Genomic DNA, 23,567 nt, shown 5'->3' on the forward strand with positions numbered 1-23,567 from the left:
AGTGAGATCCACATGTACTTTGAAGTTGGACAGCTTCAAAAGTATTAAATTGATCATGAAGTTAAACACAATAATCAATGTCGGGTTCGATCATACCTCAACCTTTTACAGTTTAAATGTAGTGTAAGTTAAAGCATGCTAAAGTAACAAGTGAAAGAAAAAAGGGGTTTCATATGAAAATAACATACATTTCCCATACAAGTTCACAATGCGTGAACTTGTAGAGTTCACACATAACCGTTCACGGACTAACCGTCTAATTCTGCGTTCTTTTCCGATTTGGACACCAAATTTGGTGTCCAAAATGCGGAAGTGCAAACGGACGTTCAAGGTCAAACCTCAGCTGCACGGGGTTAACTCGTCATAACTCCACGGGTCCGCCTGCACTCATGCGACTCCTCCATGTCTCTCGCTGTCGCGCAAGTGACTACTAGCCAATCAGAGCGCGTCTTTTCCGGGACTTATGTTTCGTGTTCATGCTTTGCAAGAAATCTCTGGAAAATTGTGCCTTAAATTTTGACACGTACCCCAGATCCGGAAGAGGCGTCTAACTTTTGGAGACAGGGCTGGCTCTGCCAGCAGCTCACAGGCGCACCTGCAGCACAATGTCAATTAAATGGAGGACAGCTGCTGTGTATATAAAGGTGTTAATGTGACTGTGTTCTCAATTTACAGTGCGAGACTGGGTCTAGACAGAGAGCCACACAAAACTCCACATTCCTGCCTGTTACTAAAGTATGGTTGTATGGTTGGTTAATGTCACACGGTGACTGTTTAGTTCATGTTATAGGAATATAGGATTTACGTTAAGGTCACTCTGTGACTCGTTACATTATAGTTTTGGCTCCTGCTGTTAAGTGAGAAGATTTGTTTGTCTATTTTTTCCCAGGGTCCTTCCGTGGCCTTGGTGGTGACTGGCTTGGTATTACTGTGCTTAACTGACCAGCCAACTGGCCTTACCTGAACCCCACAGAGAATCCAGGCTGTATTGTCAAGAGGAAGGTGTGAGACATAAGACTGAACATTACAAAATAATTTACGGCTGTTATCAAAGGAAACCTGGGCTTCCATAACACCTCAACAGTGCCACTGGCTGATCACCTCCATGCCACGCCCCATTGATGAAATGATTGGTTCAAAAGTAGCCCAGACCAAGTATTAACTGCATACATTAATATACTTTTCAGATGGTCGACATTTTTTTTGTGGTCTCGTAAAACATTCTAATTCATTGAGATAGGATTTTTTGATTTTCATGAGCTGTACGCCATAATCATCAAGATTAAAACAAAAAAAAAGTTTTAAATACTTTACTTTATGCACAATGAATTGAGAATATATGAAAGTTTCACTTTTTTAATTATATTACGGAAGAAACTTTTACAAAATATTCTACTTACTTGAGATGGATTTGTAGATTTGGGTTTAGGCTACTTTGCATCTGCCTGAACAAACTTGGGCTGTATTCAGCTGTGTCAGAGAAGAGCTGCGTTTGCAATTTAACATGGAAGGTGTCAACGAATGTTAACAAATGTATTTATGGTGAAGTGTATGCTGAAATGTGATGAGCCAAGGAAAAGAAATGGCGTTGAAGTTGAAGCAAGTTTTTTATGGACTGGTCAAGGACGTTGTTGAGTGATCAAGGTCCAGTGCTCATACCTTGAAGCCAGTGCCATTAAAACATCTGATATCTGGACATCTAACCATCTGAACTGTGACCGTGACTAAAAACAATACATAATAATAATATCAAAAACACCAAAAGATAACTAAAGCTTTAAGTTTCCTCCTGAAACGAAGTGCAGTGTGAAGCATACACTGAAAATACCAGTGGTGAAACGTGGACGATTACATTTACTCAAGTAATGTACAATTTTGGGGTACTTTTACTTAAGTGGAGTATTTCCCATTTTTAACACATGTACGTATTTACACTTTCCTCACTGAATATTAAGATAATGTATCTGACCTGACAAGTACATGCTGTTATGACTATACCAATTACCAAGCCCAGCGCCCCACCACCCTTGCCAATTATATGCTATTTTTATATGACAGCCACTGGCTCGCACAACAACAAAAAGAAATTCCAAGATGCACTATCAAGTATCACAGGAATGGTTCGGCTATACGGATGCTATTGCAATGTCAACAAGAAGTTGGAACCATTAAAGGCCATTCCTACTTTTACTTTCTGCATAGCATGCAATTAGAAACTCAATATATAAGCCATGCCGAGGAGGACGACACACAGACCCACTGCAGAGCTGATCAGGGTTTAATTCGGTGAGTGAGAACTTCATCTGTCCTTCATTAATGCGCTAGATATCTAGCGCTAGATATCTAAGCTATTTACATTAGTCGTATAAATGTTTTAGAGGTTGTTAGATGATCCTAGTCATATAAACCATAAACATATTAGCATTTCATTTTCACGACTCCGTAGAATAGTGCCACATAGCTACAAACATCTTCCACATACACACGCAGAATTGGACAGCATGATTGCTGTTAAATTATACAGATTGAAATGATTGACTGTGTAATTGTTTTTTTTTAGGCCAGATTGGAATTAGCTTTTGTTCATTCATTTCTATTTAGACATTTCAATTATGTTATGATTAGTTAAATGATCATTTACATTGCATGTACTTTTATCTACTGGAGTTATTATTATTATTATTTAGCAATATTTTTACTTGAGTACAGTTTGGCTATTATAACCACCTCTGAATGTAACCTTAATTCATAAAATGGAATAAAGTGTATTAGAAAGCGGAATAAAATCTAGCATTGCTTCAGTAAAAAAGAAAACATGGCTATAATTGTATAAAAAAAAAAGAAAACTTGGTGAAATTAGAAAAAAGCAAATAACAAACCAATTAAAAGAACTGAATGGGCAAGCATAATTTAATTTAATTGCATGTGATAATATTGGTTGGAATGGATCACTCTTTCAAATGTGACCAATTGACCAAATGACCAATTTAAAAATGTCTCTCTTGAAGTGTGGCAAGAATGAACAATAGGATTCATATAATGTAATGATTATAAATTGTATTAAATCATTCAACTCCATGTTAATGTCCTCAAAATGATGTCTGGTTGTTTTCCCCCACGCAGGAGTTGCACACAAGGTTTCACTGCTACTGGTAGAGGGGAAAAGTGAGTGTTCATAATTCTTCTACTAAACCTACACTAAGCTATAAGAATAGTCCTACAATGATCTGCTCAGATCTCAAGTCAGCAAAGGCAACACCATCCTTTTGTCTGTCTACACTCTACAGAAAGCCTGTAGAAACGAATACCAGCACTCACTTTTTATATTTTTTTCTTTGTTTGGTAAAGGTTTACCCCCAGCAGCAGCAACAAACAGACATTTCGGCCCGTAGGCCTTCCTCAGCGTAAAAAAAAATGAAAAAAAGGCCTATGGGCTGAAACGTTGCTGCTGCTGGGGGTAAACCTTTAAGAAAGTTAAAGAATCCTAATCATTAAGAAAATTATACATTTCGGCCAAATGCAATGAGACTTAGCGCTGTGTGGTGCCTCGCATAGGTCAGGAGGTAACAGGGGGTACACGGCCAAAAAAGTTTGGGGACCGCTGATATAGACTATTCTCACACTATTCTTAACTGTGAACTACTCAACTGAGTGCTTGCTTCTCCTCTCTTCAAATGTCTACAGAAAGCCGCCACCATGAGTACCGACGAAGAGATGAAGCAGTACGGCAAGGCCGCCATTTATCTCCGTAAGCCAGAGAGGGAGAGAATGGAAGCTCAAAGTGCGCCCTTTGATGCCAAAACGGCTGCATATGTGGCTGATAAGGCCGAGCTGTACCTCAAGTGTAAGATCTTAAGCAAGGAAGGTGGCAAAGTCACTGTGGAAACGCTCGACAAGAAGGAGGTAGGGAGAGGTGTATCTAAAAATCAAATAGTTGCACGGTACAACTGGATTCAGTACATTCTGAAGTTGAGCTTTTTCTTTTTAGACAAGAACTGTCCCTGAGGCGGACGTCACCCCTATGAACCCTCCCAAGTATGACAAGATTGAGGACATGGCCATGATGACCTACCTCAGTGAAGCCTCTGTCCTGTATAACCTCAAAGAGCGTTATGCAGCATGGATGATCTACGTAAGCTTTTCTACATGCTGAGAGCAGTACACTAATTGCACCAGTCGATAGCAAAGAAAGAAATGTAATGTAATGTAAAGTGAAAAAGCATAGAAAATGCAACAAACATGGTTCTGACTAGGGGTGTAAAAAAAAAAAAATCGATTTGAATCGCGATTCCCGTTATGGACGATTCAAAATCGATTCATAATTTCCAAAAATCGATTTATTTTATTTTCTGGTTACAGTTACAGAAGTATTCACTACACATGGTGTTTTGTTTGTGATATGAAATGTAAGCTTACCCTAATCTTCAGTCATTTTCAAGTTACTGTAGTCACTTCAGTTCAGCACAGCTGAGGTGTGTCTGTCAACGAGGAGCCAGCTGACCCTCATTGACAGGCAACGGGCATCAAGGCAACTCGTTAGTGTGAGTGTGTCTCTAGTCTCTGTGCTTAACACAAGTGATTGAGATCAACGTGTGCAATACATTATGGGTTTCTGCATACTTTGCATGTGTGCATTTTTACTACTAGCTAGTGTAAGCTTACCAATTTTATTCATTTTACAGCAGTTTTTTTTGTTCTGGTAACTGAGTGAGAAAAAGTAACTGCGAGTGTCAGACTTGATCAGTCAGAAGTTAAAATGTTGTGTATTCACATCATTCAGTTGATGAAACCTTTACAATAATCTTTTTTAAGAAATGTACTCCGCTTTCATGCCACAAGGCTGGAGTAGATCGTGATGAAATCCTATGTATTGAATTGAGAATCATTTTGAATAGAGAATCGTTTTGAATCTGGAAAAAAATGCTTTTGAATTTAAAAAGAAATCTAATCGTGACCCCAAGAATCGGAATCAAATCGTGGGACACCCAAAGATTCACAGCCCTAGTTCTGACGTTAACTTGATAATTCGCCACATAATTTGAAGTCATGAGTGTCTGTAATATTACCTGCTCTAGTGATGTGTTGTCCCAGATAGATATGTGGCATGCTCTAACCTCGCCTCACCAGGCTTTCCACCTTGGAGGAAAGCCTGGTCTCTGTTTCAAAAGTCTGTATGATCCGGTCGGGAGCGGATGATATCTTTACGTCATGTTGTAGTATTGTTTTGTAGTCGACAGGCAGGAACAAGCAAACGGAAGGATAAGGATATCATCCACTCCAGACCGGATAACCCAACATGAAATGGTGCCCAGGCTAGGCATGCTCAGTGCTGTGTTCTCCCTCTTCTCCCCTTCAGACCTACTCTGGCTTGTTCTGTGCAACTGTGAACCCCTACAAGTGGCTCCCAGTGTACGACCAGGAAGTTGTAAATGCCTACAGAGGCAAAAAGCGTATTGAGGCTCCACCCCACATCTTCTCCGTCTCTGACAACGCCTTTCAGTTCATGCTGATGGGTACGTACATTCATTAACTAGTCAGGACAATGTAAACAAATATATAACTATCATGGTTTTGTGTTGTGTATCCATGACTAAATGTTTTGCTTTATATTTGACAGATAGAGAGAACCAGTCTGTCCTGATCACGTAAGTTTCCAATATCTATAATATACTATATAGGCATTAAAAAAGAACATTGTACAGACATTCACTAAGTGCATTTCTCTGAATGTATGCATTTATAACCAGTGGAGAATCCGGTGCTGGGAAGACTGTGAACACCAAGCGTGTCATCCAGTACTTTGCAACAGCAGCCACTGCCTCTGGAGAGAAATCGGCGGCCGATAGTGGTAAAATCAAGGTCTGTTGTATGTTTTTAACTCTAACAAATACATGTTTTGGAACATAAAGCATTTATATGAAATATAGCAATTCAATTTAAAAATTCTGACCACATTTTTCAATTCTAGGGCTCACTGGAGGATCAGATTATTGCAGCCAATCCCTTGCTGGAGGCCTATGGTAATGCCAAGACTGTGAGGAATGACAACTCCTCTCGCTTTGTAAGTGTAAAATAATAACTTTTTTAATGAGAAAACCTGCAATAATTTCACAATGTAGAGGTGATGCAACTAATTGTCCTACCGGTATATCAAACAGGGTAAATTCATCAGGATCCATTTCAACAATGCGGGTAAATTGGCCAGTGCTGATATTGAGACATGTAAGTATGAAGTTCACGGATGATCAATTATACAGTATATTTGTTAATTTGAGGATTACATTTTGACTTATGTACAGCCCATATATATATATAGATTTTTAATTATTATTATGAGTTATGTTGTACAACCCATATAGATCTGCTGGAGAAGTCTAGAGTGACCTACCAGCTTCCTCTGGAGAGAGGTTACCATATCTTCTTCCAGATGATGACCAACCACAAACCTGAGATTATTGGTAAGTGGAATTACTGATGATGCAGTGAGAACATCAAATCAATGAATAGAAACACACGTTCACACTTTTATCACCCCTTTTTAGAAAGTTGTCTCATCACCTCCAACCCCTACGACTTCCCACTGATCAGCATGGGTCAGATCACCGTGGCCAGCATTGATGACAAAGTCGAGCTGGACGCTACAGACGTAAATGGACATTATTTAAATGTTCTAATACTCACTGTGCACTGCAGTCAGTTGCTCTGCAAAATATTTTTTTCTATTCAGGCCATGACCTCCCAAAAATAAATCCTATTTTAAACTGGGTTGCTAATACAATTGGCAGCGGCTCAGGGGTAGAGTGACCGGATGGGAACGGCTCAGGGGTAGAGTGACCGGATGGGAACCGCAAGGTTCCCATTTCGAACCCGGGCTCCCCCAGAGTTGGTGTCGAAGTGTCCTTGAGCAAGACTCTGAACCCCTAATTGCTCCCGATGTGCAGGTTGGTGCCTTGCATGGTTTCCAACCGGCATCGGTGTGTGAATGTGTGTGAGAATGGGGTGAATGTAATGCACAATCTATGTAAAGCGCCTTGGATAAAGGTGTTATATAAATGCACCATTTGCAATAATGCTTAATCTTAATCTTTTTGAACACATCTCTTGCTTATTGACATCAGGATGCTATTGACATCCTGGGCTTCAGCGGTGAGGATAAACAGGGCATCTACAAGTTCACCGGTGCAGTGATGCATCATGGGGTGTTGAGCTTCAAGCAGAAGCAGCGTGAGGAGCAGGCGGAGCCAGACGGCACCGAGGGTGAGCGGCATCTTTCAACAAAAATCAAGATGATAGTCTTCTATTTACTTATAGTGATTTTCAACTTGAGGGTGTTCCAGGTGGTCCCCATTCAGCTAAATGATGGAGAGTTGGTAACCAAATTGACCTTTATATGGGTCCATTTGACGCTCTCAAGAGATAAATTATTGTTAAAGGACAACTTTAGGTTGTTATTAGAGAAAGTAAAAGATGAGTGTAAATTTTTCTTCATTTGCTGCTTTCTTTCGTTTTAGGGATTTTAGCGTTTTTTGACAGGGGGCGGGGGCATTCGAGCATAGGGCTAAATATGTATTTCTTTACAAAATATTATGGCGATTTATTATTTTATTATTTACTATAGTCCTAATGTACCCCAGGGAATTACATCTGGCCACGGAAGATCACAGGATCTACTGAATGTGAAGGTAGCCTATTGGGGGGAAGCCACACTGTGTGTTATAGGCTCAATATGTCAGTTTGACACATTCAGTAGATCTCGTGATCTTTTGTGGCCAGATGTAATTTCTTGGGGTTTAGTAGGACTAGAGTAAATAATAAAAAATGTTATTGCTATAAAAATACATATTTAGCCCCATGCTCGAATGCCCCCGCCCCCAAAACGAAAGAAAGCAGCAAATGAAGAAAAATGTACACATCTTTTACTTTCTCTAATAACAACCTAAAACATGAACGTTGGTTGAAAAAAAGTTGTCCTTTAAACATCTGCTTTACTTAAATAATTTACAAGAAGTCTGCACACAATTAGAGAATGTAGAATTATTGTTATTTTGATCAACGTTTAACCTGTTATCTCTCCTATGGTAGCCAAATGCTCAAATAACGAATAAATAATCGGCCTTGATATGAAAAGGGTTGAAAACCACTAAATCAGTGGTATAAGGGTCCATTTGATTACCAACTCTCCATCATTTAGCTGGGGACCACCTGGAACCTCATCAAGGAACACTGGTGGTCCCCGGACCACTGGTTGAAAACCACTGTTCTAAATGAACTAAGCTAAATATGTGTTAAATATATTTTCATTATTTATTCATATTATACTCTTTATATTGAAGGTTATTTCATGGTTTTATGGTCCTAGATTACTAGCTGTATGCATTTGACGTATTACCTTGTGTTTACCTTGCTTAAGTCACTCTCTGGATTAAGCGTCTGCTAAATCCCTAAATTGTAAATTGCAAATTAATTTAATTGTAAATTCATTGCAATCATTTCAGTGTCTGACAAGATCTGCTACCTGTTGGGTCTGAACTCAGCGGATATGCTTAAGGCATACTGCTACCCCAGAGTTAAAGTGGGGAACGAATTTGTCACTAAAGGACAAACTGTGCCACAGGTGAGTAAAGTTACATTATTTCCATTTTCTGATTTCATACACACTTATATTCTCAACACAGCATACCATAAGAACTATTGATATCTTTTTTCATAATCTTAAATCATAATTACAATGATCCTCCAACAATATTGTCTCAATATTATGTTTTGCACCATGTCCGTCGGTCTGCGTGCTTGTTTGTGTGTGTCTATGAGCAGCTAATCTCAGGCTAAAATGTAATTAAGAGCGTCTGCTAAATGCTTAAATTGTAAATTGTGTAATTCTCACCTAGTCCCTTAATAATGTTCCTATTTCCTTAGGTAATGAACTCAGTCGGTGCCTTGGCTAAGTCCATCTATGAGAAGCTGTTCTTGTGGATGGTCATTAGGATCAACGAGATGCTGGACACCAAGCAGCCGAGAAACTTCTACATTGGTGTGCTGGACATCGCTGGTTTTGAAATCTTTGATGTAAGCATGGACTTGTTTTAAGTGGGACACTAATTATTTTTTGTCACAGTTGTTACACAATTACAAGAGATTGGGCTAATGATAATTCCTCTCACAGTTCAACACCCTGGAGCAGCTGTGCATCAACTTCACCAATGAGAAACTGCAACAGTTTTTCAACCACACCATGTTTGTTCTGGAACAAGAAGAGTACATGAAAGAGGGAATTCCCTGGGATCTCGTTGACTTCGGCATGGACTTGGCTATCTGCATCGAGCTCATTGAGAAGGTAGGTACATGGGCATGGCTGTCTGCATTGAGCTGACTGAGATGGTAATATAATTTATTTTGTCATTGGCACTACGTTTTTGTTGATTTGTGTCTTTTGTCTCCTTTCCAAAGCCCCTGGGCATCTTCTCCATCCTTGAAGAGCAGTGCATGTTCCCAAAGGCTACAGACAAGTCTTTCTCAGAGAAGTTATTAGACCAGCATCTGGGGAAGAACAAGGCCTTTGAGAAACCCAAGCCTGGTAAAGGCAAGGGCGAGGCTCACTTCTCCCTGGTCCACTACGCTGGAACTGTGGACTACAGGTGAACACAACCCTATATCTATCCATCTATCCATCCATCCATGCCAGTACCTACCTACCTTATATATCATATAATAACCGGAACTGTGGACTATAGTTTTCGATGGATTGAGTATGGAGGACCCCAATGGAAACAAGCCATAGGCCTTCTTGGGTCTAAATCCTCTTAGCAGATCTTGTATTGAACTGTACATTCCTGTGTTTTTCTGCAAACTGTTAATAAAGTATTCAATCAATCAATCAACAGCATCACAGGCTGGCTAGAGAAGAACAAGGATCCCCTCAACGACTCTGTGGTACAGCTATACCAGAAGTCTTCAGTGAAGCTGCTGTGTACGTTATATCCCCCACCTGAGCCTGAAGGTACGTTTATTACAATTGGTTTGAACAATTGGTTCGGATAGAGAGGGAATATTGTGGCAGTGGTTCCCAAACGTAGAGAGTGTACAAATGGAACCAAAAGGACCCTAACGGGTCCATTTGGTTCCACTTGTACACTCTGAGTTACAGACCCATAAGGGTCATTTGGTTCCTAACTATCTAGCTGGGACCCCCCTGGAAATCCCTCAACCACTGTATTATGGTGATTAATCACGATTAATACATTTTTAAGCTGTGATTAATCTGATTACATTTTTAATCGATTGACAGCCCTAATCAATACTATAAACACACAAGAGGGGAGGCATTTTCATTCTGTATAACTAATGATAACTCATGATTATAACAAATATACAGATAATACAAAGAAGGGAGGCAAGAAGAAGGGTGGTTCCATGCAGACTGTGTCTAGTGCTTTTAGGGTAAGAATATCTATTCATTATTATCAACATTATATTCCCGTAAGAATTAAGCATTATTATTATCAACCTTATATCATCAGTAAGAAATAGTCTTTTAATGTTGTTATTAAACTATTTCTGTGTCACAGAAAGCCTGTAGATCTGATATATTTGAATGGCTAAAGTTTAAAATAGCGTTTAAGTGGTTAAAGTATGTTTTAGAAACAATCTACATCTGCAAAGTAAGTAGTATCTAAAGAGTTAAAATAATTATAGTGGAAGAAAAAGTACAACATTCTATCACTTTTTACTAATAATAAGTCTAATTGGCTCTTTTATGTCTCAATAGGCAAACTTGGGGGTGCTGATGACCAACTTGAGGAGCACTCATCCTCACTTTGTGCGTTGCCTGATTCCCAACGAGTCCAAGTGTCCAGGTAAACAGAAAATATCCTTGCCCAAACAATTATAGCAAACGCTGACATATATGGGTACAACACAGAATACACTAACATCTCCATGGAGATCTCCATAAGATGCAAATGACATTCTTCTGTATGTAACCAGAACCAAAACCACAATCACATGGATTTTGGTTTACTCGTTTTGACTCATTAAATGCCATTTTGGCCAGTGTGTACACGTAACTCTTTTGCTGTAATAATAACAAAGCAACATATTTACAGGACTTATGGAGAACTTCCTGGTCATCCACCAGCTGAGGTGTAACGGTGTGCTGGAGGGCATCAGGATCTGTAGAAAGGGCTTCCCAAGCAGAATCCCCTATGCTGACTTCAAGCAGAGGTATCAATTCATTTTCCCAGAAGCTTTTAGTTCAAAACCTATTAACGGGAGGCATGCAAAATGACCATGAACTTCTGCAAAACAGATACAAAGTACTGAACGCCAGCGCATGTCCTGAAGGCGCATTCATGGACAACAAGAAAGCTTCAGAGAAGCTGCTTGGGTCCATTGACGTTCCCGTTGATGAGTACAAGTTTGGACACACCAAGGTAAACACACTCCCTGGTTTAACAATATGGACAGAGGACTAAAACTAGATGTTATGGTTGTTTAGTTACAGTGTTTGTAACATTGTATTCAGGTGTTCTTCAAAGCTGGTCTGCTGGGTGTCCTTGAGGAGTTGCGAGATGAGAAGCTGGCTACTCTGGTCACCATGACTCAGGCACTCGCACGAGCTTACATCATGAGGAAGGAGTTTGTCAAGATGATGGCTAGGAGGTACTTTGAAAACATCTTGATATTTAGTGTAATTTGTAATTATTATTATTACAAATTGCACTAAATATCAAACCACACTAATATTATTATGCAACCAGACTAGTTATTGTCACACTTTTTTATTCTTCTTCTTCCGGAGTAACCTACCTAACTTCTGCTGTGATTGGCTGAGCTTTGCATAACGTTTGTAGTAGCTGATTGGCTGTTGTTGGTTACGTAACTAAAATAAAATCTATGTTTTACAATAGTTTATAAAGAGATAAATTCCCTTGCAGAAGACCAAACTATTCAAGCGTTATAGAAATTTGCTTATTAGGGAGGGGCCTATGTAAGCGACTGCGGCAACCACACTTTGCAATTTTTCAAAATTGTGACTTTTCTAATTATTGGACAGTATTAGGATGTTGATATTCATTTTGTATTCATCTTTAGGGCCCCAAATCACACCTTAGAAAGCATGAGTGTCTAATTCAAACACAAAATGTTTTTTGTCTGGGGGGGGTCATATTTTGACAGCATAAACTGCATGTATAATAATCTCACCCCCTCCCTATCTAATTAAACATTGTCATTGCTGTTTAATAAAAAAATCACACCCGTGTGAATTGAGGTGCGCTAATATATTAAAGTTGAATAGGTGATGTAATGGTGATGTAAAACAAACATTAAACAACATAAACAATAAAGAGACAATATGGCGTAAATGACACATTATGACGTAAATTTTCCCTTCATTGTGTTTCCAAAACGAACATTGGACTAAAGACAAACATTAAACCTGTGTATAGGAGGGGCTGGCGCCCCTTATCATATCATCTTCTTATCTTGTCATCGTACATCATCATACATCAGGGTTCCCCAATGAACTTTCCTCAAGGGCCATATTTTGACTAGGGTACCAGGCTGGGGGCCGAGTCGGCACACGCGAGGTCGAGGTCTTGCCCTGAAAAAAAAATTTCAGGGCAAGACCTCGCGCGTTGTGTTAGGTGTTGTGTTTGTGTTAGGACAACGTTTGGGTTACACACACACCAAAAGCTGGACATAGGAGGGGCTGTCGCCCCTCAAAAATAGCAAACATTGCAGAGCAAGCTTTTGATGACAGTGGAAAGGAAAATAATAATACCAACAGCAATAATAATGACAACGATAGTAACGACTATAATTAACACAATTATATAATATAAGTATTACATGGAAACCCTCGATCTGCATTTCAATCATGATCCACTGAAACTGTCGTCCACAGAGACGCCATCTACACCATCCAGTTCAACCTCCGCTCATTCGTCAATGTGAAACACTGGCCATGGATGAAGGTCTACTACAAGATCAAGCCTCTCCTGCAGAGCGCTGAGACTGAGAAGGAGCTGCAGAACATGAAGGAGAACTATGAAAAGATGAAGACTGACCTGGCCTCTGCCCAGGCTTTGAAGAAGACACTGGAAGAGAAATTGGTGGCTATTGTGCAGGAGAAGAATAACCTTGCACAGTCAGCGGCATCAGTAAGTAACGGGAAATGTTGCTAATATTTCATATGGTTTATCTTAAGTAGAATGTAGATGTAGAGTCCGACCACAAGGCATTCTCTGCCATGGTATACAGAGCCGAAGAGTTTGATAAATCCTCAAGGGCCCCCCCCCCCCCCCGAATATTTGACGATGGGATTCTCAGATTGCCGGCGGAGAGGTCCAAAATGTTCGGAATTCCCAGAAAATATGTAATGTAAATGTAAAATGTCCACGAAAAATCTTCATGGGGGCCTAAAGGGGCCCTGGGAATCTTCATGGGGGCTGTGGCCCCGTGGCCCCCACAGACTCTACGTCGCTGATGGTATACATTGCAGACCATGACAGAGAATGCCTGGTGGTTGGCATCATTGTATACCATACTGTAGATACATGGCTACCAACACAAGGGCCTGACCCAAAGTGTCATTCTTGAATCTTCTGTGGGGGAGGGTGAATTTGGATATGCAACTGCTACTCACCTACTGTATGCGCTACTATTCCTTTTGGAGGAGATTGATACACTACTATATTATATCCTTTTCGAAGAGGTTGATAGGCCTATAGTATATCCTGTTGGAGACGATCGATAGCCTCCAGCTTCTTCTTTGTCCTCACCTCCGCCGTCCAGGCTCTTAACAATGATAGAGCCTGCCTTTTTTACCAGCTTGTTCAGTCTGTTAATGTCCCTTGTGTCCCCAGGAAGCGATTGCAATACCAATCTCATATATCTCACCCAGAACAAAATGCTGACTTATTCCCTCACGTATGCCTTTGACCAGGGAGACGAGGCTCTGAACGACGCGGAGGAGAGGTGTGAAGGTCTTATTAAAAGTAAGATCCAGTTGGAGGCAAAGCTCAAAGAGACGACCGAGAGACTGGAGGACGAGGAGGAGATCAACGCTGAACTGACCGCCAAGAAGAGGAAGCTGGAGGATGAATGCTCAGAGCTGAAGAAGGACATTGATGACCTGGAGCTCACCTTGGCCAAAGTGGAGAAGGAAAAACACGCCACTGAAAACAAGGTATACATTATACACACTAGATTCAAGATCATACGCTCTAGTTACAGACTTGTAAGTGTCAATCTATACTGTGAGAGTAACGGATCTTGTAAGGGTAAATTCAGACCCCCTCCCCCAAAGGAACCCTGAGAGTCCCTGGAATCCACTTTGAGAAGCACCAATCCATTCCATGACAACACATTATGTTCTGCTTCTATCAGGTGAAGAACCTGACTGAGGAGATGGCCTCTCAGGATGAATGCGTCGCTAAGCTGACGAAAGAGAAAAAAGCACTCCAAGAGGCCCATCAGCAGACCCTGGATGACCTGCAGGCAGAGGAGGACAAAGTCAACACTCTGACCAAGGCCAAGACCAAGCTGGAACAGCAAGTTGACGACGTGAGTTCATCAAGTCTAACAGATGTTTTGATAATCATATTGTTGCACTGACTAATACGAAGAAAAAAAAATATTTGTTCAGTTGGAGGGTTCTCTGGAGCAAGAGAAGAAGCTCCGCATGGACCTCGAGAGAGGCAAGAGAAAGCTTGAGGGTGATCTGAAACTGTCCCAGGAATCCATCATGGACCTGGAAAATGACAAGCAGCAATCTGACGAGAAGATAAAGAAGTAATGTGAACCAACCATATGAAATGTCATGTAGAGAAACCACCTGCAGAATGACACTAAAATATGATGTACTGTATTCAACAGGAAGGACTTTGAAGTAAGCCAGCTTCTGAGTAAGATTGAGGATGAACAATCTTTGGGGGCCCAGCTGCAGAAGAAGATCAAAGAACTCCAGGTATTCTTATTTTCTGTAAAATAAATGAGTAAGAGTAAATGGTTATTTTATTTGAAATGTTAATCCAACATCATTCATTTGAAAGGCTCGTATTGAAGAGCTGGAGGAGGAGATCGAGGCGGAGCGCGCCGCTCGTGCCAAAGTGGAGAAGCAGAGAGCCGACCTCTCCAGGGAACTTGAAGAGATCAGCGAGAGGCTGGAGGAGGCCGGAGGAGCCACCGCCGCTCAGATCGAGATGAACAAGAAGCGCGAGGCCGAGTTCCAGAAGCTGCGCCGTGACCTTGAAGAGTCCACCCTGCAGCACGAGGCCACCGCTTCCGCTCTCCGTAAGAAACAGGCCGATAGCGTGGCGGAACTGGGCGAGCAGATCGACAACCTCCAGAGAGTCAAGCAGAAACTGGAGAAGGAGAAGAGTGAATACAAGATGGAGATCGATGACCTGTCCAGCAACATGGAGGCTGTTTCTAAGGCAAAGGTGCGAGGGAATGCCTGTGTATAATATCAAAGTGACCGTTTGAAGTTAAATGAAATACTCCAATTTTAAAACTGATAGTTCCACATGTTTGGGGCATTTAAAGGCAGTCTTTATACCCAGGTCAGATTTAACAGTGGGAATGTTTAAACCAAGTAATCTTGTGAACGAGGCTGAATTGTAGACTTTAAATCAAAGCAATTAACCTATCTGGAAGAAAAACAACGATGATTGAACATGTCCAATGTTCGTTTCCAGGGAAATCTTGAAAAGATGTGTCGCACCCTTGAGGACCAACTTAGTGAAATCAAGGCAAAGAGTGACGAGAACGTTCGCCAGATCAATGACATTGGAGCTCAGAGAGCGAGACTGTTGACAGAGAACGGTAAATCATTTGTCCTTTTTTTTAGAGAGAATTATAATTAGAGATGGAGATAATGCTTTTTAAAATGTTTAAAACGTATATTCAAATGTCTAATTTAGGTGAGTTTGGTCGTCAACTGGAGGAAAAGGAATCTCTGGTCTCTCAGCTCACCAGAGGCAAGCAGGCCTTCACCCAACAGATTGAGGAGTTGAAGAGACACGTTGAAGAGGAGGTTAAGGTGAGGAACAGATTATTTTCCCTTTTTAGTTTAACATTTTTGAGGGGCTCTAGCCAAATTTGAGGGTTTGTGTAAACACAAACATATTGTCCTAACACAATCATTGAATGCCATTGGCAATGAATGGCCAGTTTTGATTGTTTGTGCAAACACAAACATTGAAGAGGAAGGTGAGGACGCAAATTGTATGATAAGAGCGACCCTCACTTCACACGGGAGTGATTCTTTTGTCATTTCATTCATACATTTTCTGACAGGCAAAGAACGCCCTGGCTCACGCCGTGCAGTCCTCTCGCCACGACTGTGACCTCCTGAGGGAGCAGTTTGAGGAGGAGCAGGAGGCCAAGGCGGAGCTGCAGCGTGGAATGTCCAAGGCCAACGCTGAGGTGTGTCAGTGGAGGAGCAAGTATGAGACTGATGCCGTCCAACGCACCGAGGAGCTGGAGGAGGCCAAGTAAGTCAGCAGTGTTTTTACTATAGAGTATATACAGCTCCATCTAAGAAAATTTGAATATTCAGTACACACTATTGACCATTTGCAGACTGCGGCCATCTTGCCATCAGAGTTTGGAAGCACTCGTTTTCAGTAAAGCAATGTCCTGCTGCCTCCTGCATTATGTGCAAATTCAAAACAGGTGGTTACGCATGGGCAGTTGAGTGATCTCTAACGAGCACTTCCAAATGGCAAAACTTAGAAAGACAGAAAGTAACTCATAACATGTCTACGGTGGATTTTTATGAAACAAACACTTTGAGGATAAAAAGAGAATAATTCAAGCTTTTTATACAGCTGCAATGTTGGTGAGTTTGACGTTGTGTAATACAATTACATAGGACTTTTCTGTTTGGATGAATGGGCTGTCTATGGGAAGTTGCACCTTGTTAGCACCTTGCCATTAACTTACAGTATGTTAAGATGGCCGCGGTCTGCATAATGGTCCATAGAGCGCCGAGTCCTGACGTCATACGAAAACGCTAACTCGTGAATGAGTGCTCTGTGTTAAACCCCAGCTGCTGCATGCTCTTTTGCTCGTGCTAGACACACGAGCAAAACCGCCTGCCTGCAGTTCCAGCTTTGGCCAGAAGGGTTGGGGTGACTTCAACGTTTCCCATATGCTCTGGGGGCTTGGTTTTTACACTGTCAGGTGCCACTGGGCCTGTCCAATCGCAATTATTTAAGATAATCGCTTGAGATAAAAAATAAAAAATAAAATAAAATTGACATAATCGTCATAATCGTGATAATCATTTCAATGTTGAAAAAACGTCCATATGGCCCAGGCCGTAGCGAAACGGTCTGGGCACCGGACTGGTGATCCAGTCGCGGTGTGCCGCGGGTTCGACTCCCGGACCCGACACGGCCTTTACCGCATGTCATCCCCCCATCTCTCTCCCGTTTACTGTCAGCCTACTTTCTATCCCTTAAAATCAATAAAAGGCGTAAGCCGCAAAAAAATATCTTAAAAAAAAAAAAAAAAACGTCCATATGTTTTCAAACATCTTCAGAAAGAGTGGAAATAGCAGATCTACAAGCTCAATACCCCTAGGCACCACTCACTATAATACAAAATATTGCCCACAAATAATCTGATTCCGTTGAAAACTGATCAACAGGAAGAAGCTCGTCACGCGTCTTCAGGAGGCCGAGGAGCAAATCGAGGCTGTGAATTCCAAGTGTGCCTCTCTGGAGAAGACCAAGCAGAGACTCCAGGGTGAAGTGGAAGACCTCATGGTCGATGTGGAGAGGGCCAACGGTTTGGCCGCCAACCTCGACAAGAAACAGAGGAACTTCGATAAGGTGTTTTGACATACAGTATTACAAAAATAATCATTGTGTCCTTAAAGTGGGGGTAAATGACACATTTCATTACAAACGGTGTGCCAGGTCCTTAACGTGGAGGTAAATTACACATTTTCATTACAAATTGTATGTGCAGGTCCTGGCAGAATGGAAGCAGAAACATGAGGAGGGCCAGGCGGAGCTGGAGGGAGCTCTGAAAGAGGCTCGTTCTCTCAGCACTGAGTTGTTTAAGATGAAGAACTCCTATGAGGAGTCTCTGGACCAGCTGGAGACCATGAAGAGAGAGAACAAGAACCTGCAACGTACGTTTTACTATCATTCCTTTAACACATTCTGGGCGAGAACCCCTGTTGGTGTTGGTGTTCATAGGCACCGAGTGCCGCACTATGAGCTTGTAGATCTGCTATTTTTGAAAATAAATTGAAAACTCTTTGAATATATATATATATTCTTTCAGAGCGAACGTTTTTAACTCAAATATTTGCTTCTGATGGGTCCCGAGAACATTATCAAATGGGGGTCGGCGGCCAAATACATATAAATCTGGGGGTCCTTGACATGAAATAGTTTGAGAACCACTGATATAGAAACAGGTTTTTCAGAAAAACCTATGTTAAGAAAACTGTCATGGGCCCAGGCCGTAGCGTAACGGTCTGGGCACCGGACTGGTAATCCAGTCGCAGTGTGCCGCGGGTTCGACTCCCGGACCCGACACGGCCTTTACTGCATGTCATCCCCCCATCTCTCTCCCGTTTCCTGTCAGCCTACTGTCTGTCCCTTCAAAAAAAAATCAATAAAAGGCGTAAGCCGCAAAAAAAAAAAAAAAAAAAAAAAAACTGTCATGATTCTTTTTGTAGAATCTGGTCTCAGGTCTAAATGGGTTAAGAGCAACAGGGGAAAAAAACAACTTCATTCATATATTATTTGCTGACTGAGTCATTACTTTGGATCCACTGCAGAGGAGATCTCAGACCTGACTGAACAGATCGGTGAGACTGGAAAGAGCATCCACGAGCTGGAGAAGTCCAAGAAGCAGACAGAGACGGAGAAGTCAGAGATCCAGACAGCCCTGGAGGAAGCCGAGGTATTGAACCTTTAGGTTATAGACGTCTGTATTTTCTTTCAATATGTTTTACATATTTATATTATATTTATATTAAAAACCTTTTGATCCCTTTGTTTTGCATTTCAGGGTACTTTGGAGCACGAGGAGTCCAAGATTCTCCGTGTGCAGCTGGAGCTCAACCAGATCAAGGGTGAGGTGGACAGGAAGCTGGCAGAGAAGGACGAAGAGATGGAGCAGATCAAGAGGAACAGCCAGAGGGTGATCGACTCCATGCAGAGCACTCTGGACTCTGAGATCAGGAGCAGGAATGACGCCATGAGAATCAAGAAGAAGATGGAGGGAGACCTGAACGAGATGGAGGTTCAGCTGAGCCACGCCAACCGCCAGGCTGCTGAGGCCCAGAAGCAACTGAGGAACGTCCAGGGACAGCTTAAGGTGCAAAGGATATTTTGACACATACGATGGAACTGCTCTGAACTGCTGCTCTGAACTGCTTCTGATGTTTCTCTTAACGTGACCACATCAAATCAGTGTTGATTTCGTCGACTACCTTTCTTCACTGACTAGAACTAAATGGAAACTAAATTAAAACTAAGCTATGGTGACTAAAACTAAGACTAAGTATATTGACAATTTCGTCAACAAATAAAAACTAGACTAAAATGTTAGGAAGGGACTAGTGGACAAGAGATAAGTAAAAGACACAAGTCATTTTGTGAGCTTGTAGATAGGCTATTTTCAGCAAGTGTAAAATCGCCCATTACGACGGCACCAAGGCCTGCCAAAATATACGTTTAAAAAAAAAACACCACTAAAACATTCCAGGTGACTAAAATGTGACAAACTAAATGAAAAGTATTCAAAAGACTATGACTAAAACTTCTAAATTCTAAACTTAAAAATCTAAATGTGCCGTCAAAATCAACACTGCATCAAATGTGTGATTTATTGTAGGATGCCCAACTGCACCTTGACGACGCCGTCAGAGGCGGAGAAGACATGAAGGAGCAGGCGGCCATGGTGGAGCGCAGGAACGGCCTCATGGTGGCAGAGATCGACGAGCTGAGAGTGGCTCTGGAACAGACGGAGAGAGGCCGCAAAGTGGCCGAGCAGGAGCTGGTGGACGCCACTGAGCGCGCTGGACTGTTGCACTCTCAGGTAAAGATTCTACAAATGTACTTCTAAATCCTGACAGTTTTCTGAAATACCTACAGTATATGTTTCTGTATCAGTGGTGCTCAATATTTTATGTCAATGACCCCAAAAAATGATATGTAATTAGCCCTTGACCCCCATCTGAAAATATGTTGTTCCAGGGACCCCCCCCAGAAGCAAAGATTTGAGTTAAAAACATTCGCTCTGAAAGAATATAATAGTCAAAGATTTTCGCCACAACTTTTCAAAAATAGCAGATCTACAACCTATTTTCCAATAGTTAAAAGTATAACATAATGCTTAAAACACCAAAAGGGGTTCCCCCGTCCTAAATGGGTTTAAAGTCAATGGAAAAACTCTCAGCACATTTAACATACAGCCTCGATCTCCATGAGCCTTTCGACAACAAGTCATGCATACTTCTTGCATTGCTAAACTGAATCTTAATTTTTTTAGAATACAAGCCTTTTGAACACCAAGAAGAAACTTGAAGTTGACCTGCTCCAGGTCCAAGGTGAAGTGGACGACAGTGTTCAAGAAGCAAGGAATGCTGAGGACAAGGCCAAGAAAGCCATCACTGATGTAAGTTATAGGAGCTCTGCTGCCCCTTATCAAAACTACCAGGACGTCACAATTAGACATCCTTATGGCATGCTTAATATGATTACAATTGAGAGAATTCCACGAACACATTTTCAGTCTTTATAATCGGAAATATGTGTACATCCTGAACCCAGCATTCTGGGGTGCTTCAGGTGGATGGTTCAGAATGCTACAGTACTGTACTGTAATTCTGCAAACTGTCAATGAATACTGCAATCAATCAATCAAAACAGTGCAGAGTGAACTAGCAAAATAATCTATTCATTCCATCCTGGTTTGTTAATTTCTCTCTGGTCACAGAGACATTAGTATCTGTTTGTTACCTTATTATTACCTGTTATCGTTATCATTTTAACAAGATGTTTTCTCACAGTCAACATTTCTATGTACTATGTTTGTTGCCAAGTGTGATAATGCAGAGTCAATTATTTCCTTGCGGGACAATGCAGTACCTTTTTTATCTTCTTTCCAGGCTGCTATGATGGCTGAGGAGCTGAAGAAGGAGCAGGACACCAGCTCTCACCTGGAGAGGATGAAGAAGAACCTGGAGGTCACCGTGAAGGACCTGCAGCACCGCCTCGACGAGGCTGAGAACCTGGCCATGAAGGGAGGCAAGAAGCAGCTCCAGAAACTGGAGGGCAGGGTAAGATGTGTGGTTTACTTCCAACGCGGCTTATAGTCAACGAACTAAGAATAAATCATATCATAATGTATAATTCCACTCCACACGTCCCAAACTCTTCTCCCTTCTGGCTCCAAAACTATGGAATGCACTTCCCATTGCAATCAGAACTACAGATTCACTTCCAGTCTTCCGCCGCAGTCTGAAAACACACCTCTTCAGACTCCATCTTAGCCCGTAGCACTTGCCGTAGTACTTGCCCTAGCCTCGACCTCCTACAGGCGTATGCAAAGGCTCAACTTATGTAACGTGGACAGCATTTTATGTAGACTTAGATAGCAGTTTATGTAGACTTATAGCTTTTTATGTAAACATAACACTATAGAGTATAATGTATAGTTTAATTTTATAGATATTGCACTGTTGCGTTCTTAGCTTACGTATGATTCATGATAACTACTTTGATGTATTGCCATGCTTTTTTTGTTCTTGCTTAATGTAAATCGCTCTTGATTAAGAGAGTCTGCTAAATGCCTAAACTTTAATTCAACTGTGAAGGTGCGTGAGCTGGAGGCAGAGGTTGAATCTGCACAGAGAGGCGGAGCAGACGCTATTAAAGGTGTCCGCAAGTCCGAGAGGAGATTGAAGGAGCTGACGTACCAGGTGCTGTATATGCCATGTTCACTTAAATAACCGTCATGCCACTAACTAAATGAATAGATTGCATGAACACATACAACTAATGTTATAAATTCTCTCACTTCAGACTGAAGAGGACAAGAAGAATGTTGCCAGGCTTCAGGATCTGGTAGACAAGCTGCAGATGAAGGTGAAGGGCTACAAGAGGCAGGCAGAGGAAGCGGTAAGAGAAACATATACATCTTTAGCAGTGTTGTTTTCGTCGACTAAAACCAAGACGAAAAATGTTCGTCGACTACCTTTTTCCACTGACTGGAAACTAAATGAAATCTAAGCTACGATGACTATAACACTTTACAGTTTTTTCCTGAAATTGTCTTTGCTTGGTCTATAATTGTAAGGTGCTCTGATTCAAATATTGAGGCTTTGAACCATAGACATATACGTATAGGCCCCTTTCTCCTCTGGAGCAAGAAAATCCCGAGATTCCTTGCGAAGCCCCGTCACAGAGCGCATGTTCGGGTCTGATAAGTCCCGGAAAAGATGCGCTTGTGTGATTGGCCAGTAGTCACTTGAGTGGCAGCGTGACGTAGCGTGCCTTAAATTCTTCCGCCCTCCCGTCGACACACATCATTCCAACGAACTGCAGTGGCCAATGAGGCATCTATTTTTTTTAATATCTATGCTTTGAACCATCTCTATCACATTGTAGGAGGAAGCAGCCAACACTCACCTGTCCAAGTGCAGGAAGGTTCAGAATGAGCTAGAGGAGGCTGAAGAGCGTGCGGACATCGCTGAGTCCCAGGTCAACAAGCTGAGAGCTAAAAGTCGTGACTCCAAGGTAAATACATGTGCAATATGATATGAAGGTGTATTATGTTGGCTGTCTTTAACTAAGATTTAACAAAACAAACAAAAAATATGTTGAATATCTAATGGCATATTCCTATTTTACAGGGCAAGGAGGCTGCTGAATAAGTTCTGCAATACAACTCACCATAAAAAGTCATCAAATATATCCCATTGTATTCAGAAAGTCATAGAATATATCCCATTGTATTCAGAAAGTCATAGAATATATCCCATTGTATTCAGAAAGTCATAGAATATATCCCATTGTATTCAGAAAGTCATAGAATATATCCCATTGTATTCAGGAAGTCATAAAATATGACCCATTGTATTCAATAAAGGTGGCAACAAAAGCATTGTGTTGTTTCTTGTTGTCATTACTTTGTCAATCACTTTGTATTGTCAGGTTTGTCAGAGTATCCTGGTTCCAACTCACACGTCCACACTGCAAACCATTGCAAAGATGTTATTGTATCTATAGGACGTCTCAGAGGCAAATGCAGTACTTTTACTCCACTACAATTATTTGAAAACGTTTGTCACTATAGTTACTTTGTAGATTTTGATCATTATTACATAATTTTACATTTCAGCCATTTAAAATAGAGCCATTTGAGCCTCCTTACTGTCTCAATGATGTCACTGCAGGGCTTGTCAATCAAGTTAGGTTGCCGTGGTTACAGGGCGGGTATTTAATCCTGACCCTAATCAGGTGCAGGTGTTGCTGACTGAGGCAAACAGTTTCTAGACCGTGATTCAAGGCTGCATGAAGCATTCTGCACAGTAT

At 41.3% G+C, this 23,567-nt stretch overlaps 2 protein-coding genes across 2 annotated transcripts in view; one reads left to right on the forward strand and one right to left on the reverse strand.

Annotated features, from left to right (window-relative positions):
* Nucleotides 1-23,567, reverse strand: part of rin1b (Ras and Rab interactor 1b) — a gene marked incomplete at both ends in the record, with an annotated part of 54,140 nt that overhangs the window by 20,556 nt on the left and 10,017 nt on the right. The gene's annotated exons all lie outside the window — the stretch shown is intronic.
* On the forward strand, nucleotides 2,234-23,119 carry LOC310875569 (myosin heavy chain, fast skeletal muscle-like). The gene is made up of 42 exons (XM_083788848.1): nucleotides 2,234-2,286; nucleotides 3,124-3,165; nucleotides 3,685-3,903; nucleotides 3,989-4,132; nucleotides 5,357-5,513; nucleotides 5,618-5,645; nucleotides 5,748-5,859; nucleotides 5,969-6,061; nucleotides 6,159-6,222; nucleotides 6,360-6,458; nucleotides 6,543-6,646; nucleotides 7,119-7,257; nucleotides 8,496-8,614; nucleotides 8,917-9,066; nucleotides 9,164-9,334; nucleotides 9,448-9,635; nucleotides 9,882-9,997; nucleotides 10,373-10,437; nucleotides 10,766-10,853; nucleotides 11,103-11,220; nucleotides 11,306-11,429; nucleotides 11,522-11,658; nucleotides 12,905-13,160; nucleotides 13,946-14,188; nucleotides 14,389-14,565; nucleotides 14,648-14,793; nucleotides 14,878-14,968; nucleotides 15,054-15,443; nucleotides 15,699-15,825; nucleotides 15,924-16,042; nucleotides 16,300-16,496; nucleotides 17,657-17,840; nucleotides 17,980-18,145; nucleotides 18,803-18,927; nucleotides 19,036-19,344; nucleotides 19,864-20,067; nucleotides 20,521-20,646; nucleotides 21,140-21,310; nucleotides 21,848-21,952; nucleotides 22,056-22,151; nucleotides 22,641-22,769; nucleotides 22,886-23,119. The coding sequence occupies exons 3-42, from the start codon at nucleotides 3,697-3,699 to the stop codon at nucleotides 22,904-22,906; spliced, it is 5,805 nt and encodes a 1,934-aa protein (XP_083644974.1). The 5' UTR covers nucleotides 2,234-2,286; nucleotides 3,124-3,165; nucleotides 3,685-3,696; the 3' UTR covers nucleotides 22,907-23,119.

The sequence above is a fragment of the Protomyctophum parallelum genome (assembly GCF_964188405.1).
Source record: "Protomyctophum parallelum genome assembly, chromosome: 18".
Lineage (NCBI taxonomy): Eukaryota > Metazoa > Chordata > Actinopteri > Myctophiformes > Myctophidae > Protomyctophum > Protomyctophum parallelum.

Bases quoted from the DNA above. Each gene is read 5' to 3' on its own strand.
- LOC310875569 (XM_083788848.1), top strand. From the start codon at position 3,697: ATGAGTACCGACGAAGAGATGAAGCAGTACGGCAAGGCCGCCATTTAT. The intron at 6,062-6,158 runs GTAAGTGTAAAA...TATATCAAACAG, and splicing joins ATGACAACTCCTCTCGCTTT to GGTAAATTCATCAGGATCCA. The intron at 14,969-15,053 runs GTATTCTTATTT...TTCATTTGAAAG, and splicing joins AGAAGATCAAAGAACTCCAG to GCTCGTATTGAAGAGCTGGA.